A 9,503-nucleotide genomic window follows, 5' to 3' on the forward strand; every position below is an offset into this window, starting at 1 on the left:
GACGAACACTTTGTCAGTAAGGGATTCATGCAGCAGTCTTCTTGGATAAACCTGGATACTAGATGAGAGATGTATGTAAAGATGCAGGTTAATATAAAGACCAAAAAACCCCAAATATGAACAACAAATAAACCAAACTCCAGCTTTTCAGTTACTTACCCTTAAAACTGTGCCAACAATTTATGTATAAGCACTATCATTAGGGCAAACTGTTCCAGACTTAAAATCCAATGTATCTGATGTACACATTAGTTGGCTTATAATAGATTTGCCAGACTAACTTTGTCAGAGGCAAAGCCAGTAAAAGAAAACCCAGACTGTTAGATTGATTTTTGACAGAATTTTCTTCAGTGTGAATATATGATTTCTCCTCTTTAGATTTAGATATTGCCATGGTCCTAGATAATTTGAAGACCAACTTATTCCATCTTTTAGAAGCCAATTATAACTTCCATCTACAGACATCTTCCAAACAAAAGCATAGTTTTCTAGGCAAGACCCTCTTTTTCATTCAACTGACACATTCTCACAGATTCGGTGGCTCAAGGCAGTTTAAAAATCTGGCTGTGTACCTGTTTTGGTCAGCGCAAATTTGCAGGTCACGAATACCAAAATAAAACTTAGAAGAGTTTTTACAGTTCAAGCTATATATGTACAAGGAAAACTACGGTAAGATAGGATGCTAGGAAACTATTAGACTTTTTGGGAAGAAAAAAAAAAAAAGATAAACATCCTCCCATAGGGACTTGTACATCCATCAAAACCAAAAGGGACAAAGATTTGATTTACGGTAATTTCCACCAGAAGCTCTTTGGCAAACTGCACTGGTTCCCACGGGCTCCACGACCTCCCACAATCCAGGTGAACAGGAACAACTTTAAATATCAAAAGTCCTTCAGAAACAAATACTTTTCTTCATTCATTTATTCTGTTTATTACCCCCCTACTTTTTCCTTATACACTCTCCCCGGCCCCCCCCCCCCCCCCCCCCCCGTAATTTTTCTTCTTTCATACAAAGCTTGCAAGATTTTTGTTATCTTCTCTTGAATATACCAGAAACACAGCCTTAGTAATCTAGAAAATCACAGCCTGTTCCAGTCTGGTTGTTTTCCGGTCTGATATGACCACCAGGGCTGAGACCACACCCATCAGCACACACCATATCCCATAGCAGGTGAAGTGCAGCAGCTTGTGTCCTACCTGCGTTTTCAGAAGGGCTGTATTTGCTTCATCAGTTCAGTATCTACAGACAAAATATCCAGCGGTGATGGAACAGCAAGTCCTTTCAGATTTTTTTAAATCATCATTCCTCCTGAAGAATACATGAAAAAGGCTGAATACACGGTTCCTCTTAGAGGCTCTATACTACAGCTGGTATTTTTGAGAAGTGACTTTCTCAGACTCATTTCCTAAACTGCAAGGGATGGTCTGCAATGATGCCTCCTCTCAATCCTCCCTTAGCTGACGCTAAGTGTTTTCGCCGCCATTACCAGCAGGTGGCAATGCTGCACAGGCCTGTTTTTTTGCATCACAGTCATTGCCATCTGTGTAGAGTAACAGCCCTTTATTACAAGATTTATGTCCACGAAGAGTCAAGGCGAAAAAACTTCTTGAGCTCACTTGACCTGTCAGGGTACACCGGTCAAGATGTACAAGCAGCTGTGTGCCTAAAAGTATATAAAGGAGTTTTACATGTGAAAAAGGACAGTAGGAAGAGTTGAACGCAGTCAAGTCAGTCAGTGGTAAATTGATAATTTAATAGTTTAAATTCAAATGCTATCTTGGCATGTATCTGCAAAACTCTTCCAGCAGGTAGTAGAACTAAAGTCGTTGCAAAAATTTTGCCAGTAAAACATGTAATATAGCTTTGTGCAGAATTCCGAACATCAAAATTAACGAGAACTAAATTTGATCAGCTTTAGTTAGGCAGCAATAAGGAAGTAAAAATGTGCACTGAGAGGCCTAAAAGAGCTTGGCTTACTAGTGCACTAAGACAATGACTGAGAAATAGGATATAATGCATTTTTATACATGTATCAACAGAGCAAACTACTGAGAGAAGTAAAGGATTATGTAACCTACCCAAAATTGTTCAGACAAGCACAAATGGTTACAGCTACTCATACACACATTTAGATCAGAAATAAATGGACAAGATACTAACATGAATAGTTGGGTTCTAGATAACCATTCCAGAAGGAATGAGATTAAAATAAATGGTTATCTTTGAGATCCATTTGTAACAGGAATTGAGTGACACAGCTGCCTCTGTCAACAGGGAGCTGTGCTCAGTCGGTCACCATCTGTGAAATACCAGTGAAAGTAAGAAAATTAGTAAATCCCCATAATTTGGTACTCTCAGCAAGCCAGTGACCTGAAGACGCAGGAAGGAACATACCTGGAGCCTTGAGACACAGAGAGACTTCGATCTACATTTCAGTATGAGAGAAAACAGCAGCGATTCCGGGAGTACAGTGGAGCTGTGGGAGCCCAGCTCCTCCTGCGGACAAGCTTTTCTCTGCTCTGCTGCAGGACGAGTCCAGAGCAACGGGCTCACACGAGGTGCTCCAGGGACCTGCGCAAGGTGCGTGGAACGGACGTGGTCCCTGTCCTGCCACAGTTCAAATCGGCTCCAACCGTTGCCATGTTGGGCAGGAATTTGAGGAGCACACCACAGATTCACCTGGCAATAATTTGGCACTAACATATTCATGCAGCCCTAAGGAAAGAAAAAAGAAATCAAATTCTTTTAAGGGACTTAGTTAACAAGCTAATCTCCCTTTATGATATTATAAAGGTGGAAGCGTTCATCTTCACATGCCTTCCACTTAGCTTACTAAAACCCAAAGCACTGCGATTAGAAACACACCAGCTTAGGTTAGGCTCATGCTTAAGATGAACTAAACATGACTCCACTGGCTTCAGTGAATGAATAGCAACTTCTTCATCTTCCTTTTCACCTGTTCTGTCATTTGCTTTTCTTCAGGGCTTTTTGCTGTTAGTTGGTTGGTTAGGGGCTTTCATTTGCCTTTTTCTTCCTGAGAGAAGAATAAAAGGTGAACTGCTATATCACTTTTGGTAAAAAGAACAACAGATTGATGTTGGATACTTCGCTTCACAAATGTGTTACGTTTATTCTAGGTGGAACCTCATTTGAAGTAGTCTCTACAAAGCCTGTTTTATTCTAAATCATGCTATACTTTTATACAGCTTAAAAAGAACAATATACAAAAAGCATTGGTTTTAGTCTAATTTCACTTCTGTTTTAGCTACTATTTCTGGTAAAAATGAAAGAGAGGTAATCACATTGTTCTCCTTGCTTACCAGTAAAATACATATATGTGTATGGCGAAATTAATTGATTATCATTTTAATAAATATCCTAAAATCATTGCAGGGGGGCTTTTTTGTTTGTCTGGAGGTTTGGAAAAAAAAAAAAAGCAGGAACTGGGCATTAATTTGTTTTAAATTGCTCCCTCAGATGCAGCTTTAAATGCCAGTGGCTGTAAATTACGGAAAACCTCATACAAAATTGCACAAAGCTTGCATGGAAACAACTGAAATCTCACAGAAAAATCCTCTACCTCCAATCTTAAAAACGAGCAAGAAAACCCCAAACAACATCACCAAGACACTACTGTTGTAGTTCCTTTTGTAAGGCTGTATTTTCTTCTACAACCAGAGATACATAGTTTGTATATTGCACAGAAACAGAAAATTACCCCAATAACCTGAAATCGAGCCTTGTGGGCAGACCTATGAAACAAAGAGTTTATTTTGCTCTGCACAGCATTTTCTTTAATACAGAGCAAGGACGGAATTCACAGGGAAAGAATGTGAATATGTTGACATTTACAAGAACACTCATCAGGAAAAACCTCCCCGTAGGAACGGCACATGGGGAGCATTACAGGAGATATGCTGACCGCTGGAAAATAAGTTTTGACAGAAAGGAAAGGGAGACAGAGGGAAAAAATCCCACCTGCGTCATGGCTGCTACTCCACATGGCGCTCACCACGGCCCGCTCAGCGCAGGTGTCCCCTCACCACGGCCCGCTCAGCGCAGGTGTCCCCGCCGGGCCCCTCACCACGGCCCGCCCCCCGCCGCTCTCCCCTCACCACGGCCCGCCCCCCGCCGCTCTCCCCTCACCACGGCCCGCCCCCCGCCGCTATCCCCCCTCCCCGCCGCTCTCCCCTCACCACGGCCCGCCCCCCGCCGCTCTCCCCTCACCACGGCCCGCCCCCCGCCGCTCTCCCCCCTCCCCGCCGCTCTCCCCTCACCACGGCCCGCCCCCCGCCGCTCTCCGCTTTCGCCGCTCTCCCCCCACCACGGCCCGCCCCGCGCCGCTCTCCCCTCACCACGGCCCGCCCCCCGCCGCTCTCCGCTTTCGCCGCTCTCCCCGCCGCTCTCCCCTCACCACGGCCCGTCCCCCGCCGCTCTCCCCTCACCACGGCCCGTCCCCCGCCGCTCTCCCCTCACCACGGCCCGTCCCCCGCCGTTCTCCCCGCCGGGCCCTCGCGGGCCCGCACCGCCCGCGAGCCGCTTTGCTGCCTCGAGCTACCGCCCGCACGCAGCACGGCTCAGGCCCCGCCCTCTGTGCTCACCTCGCCTCGCGCGCTTTCAGGAGAGCATGTGGCAAGCATCGCCCCACGTGGGGAGAAGAGCATCCTCAGCTAATCAGCGGTCTAGACCGCACGAGTGACAGCCAATGAGGAGGCAGCGCGCGCGGGCAAGGCGCTGGCGGCGGTTGGCGGGCGGCAGTTGGTGCCCTCAGACAGCCGGCGGCGGACGTGGTGTGGCGAGCCGGAGCTCCTCAGCTTAGCGAGGCGTCATGGTGGGGAACGGGGTCCTCGCGGCTGGAGGGAGGAAGGGTATCGGGGGGTACTTCTGCGGCAGTCCGGGGAGTTTGTGGCTGCATTTGCTCCGGCAGAACTTGCAAGCGGTCTCTGCGTGAGGTCCCCGCGGCAGCAGTAAGACAGGAGGGCTGGGGAGAAGGGGAGATATTGGTGTAAGAGTCAATAATTCGAGGGAGCTGAGGCAAAACAACTGGCTAGTGAGACAAGACTGGTAGGAAAGCAACGAAAGTCTGTCCGTAGCGGGCGCGTAGGGGTGACGGGCAGACTGAAACCTGACCGCGGCGGGCAGGAAACGGCGGGAAAGGAGCGGACAGCGAGCGGGGCGCGGAGCCGCTCCCGGGCTGGCGGCCTGCAGGGCCCAGGGCTTGCGCGTGGCCAATCAGCGGCGAGGAGCGTGAGCGGCGGCCAACGGCGTGCTACCGCGTGCTCCGGCCGGCGGCGGCTGCTGCGCCTGCGCGTGGTGGTGAGCGCGCCGCGGCGGCCACGCGCCGGGGGCGGGAACGCGGGGGGTGATGGCAGCGCCGAGGGGGGGTGACAGCGGGGGAAGGGGCGATGGCAGCGCCGGGGGGGGTGACAGCGAGGGAAGGGGCGATGGCAGCGCCGGGGGGGGTGACAGCGGGAGAAGGGGCGATGGCAGCGCCGGGGGGGGTGACAGCGGGGGAAGAGGCGATGGCAGCGCCGGGGGGGGTGACAGCGGGAGAAGGGGCGATGGCAGCGCCGGGGTGGGTGACAGCGGGGGAAGGGGCGATGGCAGCGCCGGGGGGGGTGACAGCGGGGGAAGGGGGATGCGACAGCGGGGGTCCGGCGGGCAGAACCGCGGCAGGAGGATTAGAACATGGAAACGAAGGCAGAAGTCTTGATGAAGCTGTGAAGTGGTGCTGTGCAGGAAATATTTTTGCAACAGGTGCCCTATATATATGACTTGGCAATAAATCAAGGAAATTTGGTGATATTATATAAATAAATTTTACAAAAATAAAGGTGAAAAAGAGATCTATTAAAGATAAAATATGCATGCTACATCGTAAGGAAGAGTGAATCTATATTCACCTTACGTGTTCATAGAGATTATGTTGTGTGTAAGATTGCCCAGTATCTAAGGTGATATATTCCAGTACAACTAAGGTGAGTAGTCTTGCCAGCAGCAGACGATTCGATCAGTTAAATTGCCACTCAAGAGCAACCAGGGAATACTGCAGAGAAACATAATGAAAAGATTTAACACACAGATAGGTAGTTATTAAGAGAATAAACATCTCCACATCTCATTATCATGGTTCCGTTTTTAATTTCCAGCGTGAATGCATATCCATCCACGTCGGTCAGGCCGGTGTTCAGATTGGCAATGCGTGTTGGGAACTGTATTGTCTTGAACATGGGATCCAGCCTGATGGTCAAATGCCCAGTGATAAAACTAGCGGAGGTGGAGATGATTCATTTAACACTTTCTTCAGTGAGACAGGAGCTGGCAAACACGTTCCCAGAGCAGTGTTTGTGGACCTAGAGCCCACCGTGGTTGGTACGTACCCAACACTAAAGATCTAAAGTGTAAAGTGAAGATCTCTTACAGATTCTCTACCATCTTTTTTTGTTTGTTCAGAACACTATAGATCTTAAAAGATGTGTGTCTGGATGCTGTTTGCACAGCTGAGGTCATTGTTATTTGAAAGAAATTAAATAATGGTCTACAGATAACAGCATTTGGAAAACAACAGCCCTTTTTTACAGTCTGGATAATCTTCCTAGACTGTGGCACTGCATCCAGAGTTTTGTTTAATTGCTGTCTGGAATCTTGCCTGTACCTGTCACATAGTTTTCTGTGTGACCTCTGTGTTCTCGGGTACGAATACTGCTGTGTGAGTGCCTGATGTTTTCCCCTCAACAAAGAGGCTGCATTCGTGCCAATTTTTTAGGTGTCGGACAAGCTGCGTATAGTCAGGGACGCTGTCTGTGACATGTGTGCTCAGTGTGTAGGCACCAGGCAGCGCACATAAAACCATACATCCAATTTATGTTGTGGTATTTTGTTTCTTTGTAGATGAAGTACGCACAGGCACATATAGGCAGCTATTCCATCCTGAGCAGCTCATTACTGGGAAAGAAGATGCAGCCAATAATTATGCCAGAGGCCATTATACCATTGGAAAAGAGATTGTTGATCTAGTGCTAGATCGCATTCGCAAACTGGTAAGAGTTCACGCTGCAAGTCAGTATTTAAGATAATTGGTGCAGCTCTAGAGCCAATTATAATGCTAGCTTGCTGTATTTTTTCCCCTAATAATTTTGTGCATAGTTGTTTAAAACAAAACACTTTTATATCCTTGCTCCCTTTACTCCACTTAAACAAAAATTCAGTCAGTAAAACTTCAAATTCTTTAGGCTCTGAAATACCATTATTTGAAAGTATTTTAAGGATACCTCAGAAATATTACAAAAGCCTTAAACAAGTGTAACAATGTTGTTGTACTTTTTTTTGTTTGTTTGCTGTTTTCAGTTTGAATCTTGCCATTTTGTGTCACAGAAAGTATTTATAGTACCGTGAACCTCAGGTTTTGGTTGAACGCTTAGCAATTTTAATTACTTTTCCAGGTTTTTTTTATCTGACATTGCACTGTCAGAAACTCACGTCCGTGTTAGGATTCAAAGTGAAACTGATTGTCTGCTTAAAATTACAAAAATTTTAAAAATGTTTTCAACATCTATTTGGTAATTACTAAAAGCTAGAATGAGAACAAAAACACATTCTAAAGCTGGAACTCTGCTGTAGCTTTTAATAACTTGTCACAGTGGTGCACAGTTGTGCTTACAGCAGTATTAAAATGGCATCAAAAACAAAGCAATTTTTAAATACTAAAATACTTCTATTCAGAAAAAAAGTTATATATAGGAACTGGTACTTTTGAGTAGAAAACATGCAAGAGAAAAGGAAAACCACCTTTCAAGAATGCTAGTTTTATAACAACATAAAACTAAAAAACTTAAGAAACAGTTTTGAGTGATGATTCTTTTAATATTGCTTTCTCTGAAATCATTAATGGCTTCTTCTCCCACTCTTTTCCCACCCCATTACAGGCCGATCTGTGCACAGGGCTGCAAGGTTTCCTTATCTTCCATAGTTTCGGAGGAGGCACCGGGTCAGGGTTTGCCTCTCTGCTCATGGAAAGGCTGTCAGTTGACTACGGCAAAAAATCTAAACTAGAGTTTGCGATTTATCCAGCACCACAGGTTTCCACGGCTGTAGTGGAGCCTTACAACACAATCCTAACTACCCACACAACACTAGAGCACTCCGACTGTGCATTCATGGTAGATAATGAAGCCATTTATGATATATGTCGTCGTAACCTTGACATTGAACGTCCTACTTACACCAATTTAAACCGATTAATTGGGCAAATCGTTTCATCCATCACAGCTTCACTGCGCTTTGATGGAGCCCTCAATGTAGATCTGACAGAATTTCAAACCAACCTTGTCCCATACCCACGAATCCATTTCCCTCTGGTAACATACGCCCCTGTGATCTCAGCTGAGAAAGCCTATCACGAGCAGTTATCCGTGGCTGAGATCACCAACGCGTGTTTTGAACCAGCCAACCAGATGGTAAAGTGCGACCCTCGCCACGGCAAATACATGGCCTGCTGCATGTTGTACCGAGGCGACGTGGTTCCTAAAGACGTCAATGCAGCTATTGCTACCATCAAGACTAAACGCACCATTCAGTTTGTGGATTGGTGTCCAACTGGATTCAAGGTACTTGCATAGCTTGAGTGCTCGATATTTGAGTTACTGGAAATGGTGTGGTATTCGGAGCCAACAGTCAGTGTACAATGTTGTAATGTCCCTGTTAAATGTTTGGATAAAGTGAAAAATAACTGTAAGCTATTTTACTTGTTCATAACCGTAGCTTTTGAATTGTTAACAGAAATGTCTAAGCCTTAGCGCTCCTGAAGAAGATTTTCATTTGTTCTCTGGCAGGTGGGCATTAACTACCAGCCTCCCACCGTGGTGCCAGGTGGGGACCTCGCCAAGGTGCAGCGGGCCGTCTGCATGTTGAGCAACACTACTGCCATTGCTGAGGCGTGGGCTCGCCTCGACCACAAGTTCGATCTCATGTACGCCAAGCGTGCCTTTGTGCACTGGTACGTTGGGGAAGGAATGGAGGAAGGGGAGTTTTCCGAAGCCCGCGAAGATCTGGCTGCCCTTGAGAAAGATTATGAAGAAGTTGGTGTAGATGCAGTAGAAGCAGAGGCTGAAGAAGGAGATGAATATCTAGAGAACTAAAGTCTGGGGGAAAAAATGTTAAAAAAAAACCAAAAAAGGAATTGCAGAACCCTGTTTACTTGTTTGATTGTTTTCAAATAAAGTTTCAAAGGTTCTACTCTATCTTCTTTGCTCTTTGTGTGTGTACTTTCCAAGTGAGGACCATTTGAGATTGCAGGCTTCGGTAGCATCTAGTGCAAATTACAGAGGAAGTCAGGAAGTTGTGTGCACTTTCCTGAGATCCCAACACGTTCTGAGACACCCTCTCTGATTTTTGGTTTCTCACAAGAAGGAAACTGCTTCTGCCACAAGTTGTTATAGTACTGACACCACGGTTACTGTTCCAAGCCTGTCTGCACAATACAAAGGAACCTCATGTTTCC

At 46.3% G+C, this 9,503-nt stretch overlaps 1 protein-coding gene across 1 annotated transcript; it reads left to right on the plus strand.

The window, feature by feature from the left end:
- Nucleotides 1-6,255: 6,255 nt before the first annotated feature.
- On the plus strand, nt 6,256-9,160 carry LOC308043451 (tubulin alpha-3 chain; the record flags this gene model as incomplete). Its single annotated transcript, XM_080349585.1, has 4 exons — nt 6,256-6,376; nt 6,896-7,044; nt 7,930-8,610; nt 8,836-9,160. The coding sequence occupies 4 exons, from the start codon at nt 6,256-6,258 to the stop codon at nt 9,139-9,141; spliced, it is 1,257 nt and encodes a 418-aa protein (XP_080205711.1). The 3' UTR covers nt 9,142-9,160.
- Between the last annotated feature and the right edge of the window lie 343 nt (nt 9,161-9,503).

The sequence above is a fragment of the Nesoenas mayeri genome, assembly GCF_963082525.1.
Source record: "Nesoenas mayeri genome assembly, chromosome: 9".
NCBI lineage: Eukaryota > Metazoa > Chordata > Aves > Columbiformes > Columbidae > Nesoenas > Nesoenas mayeri.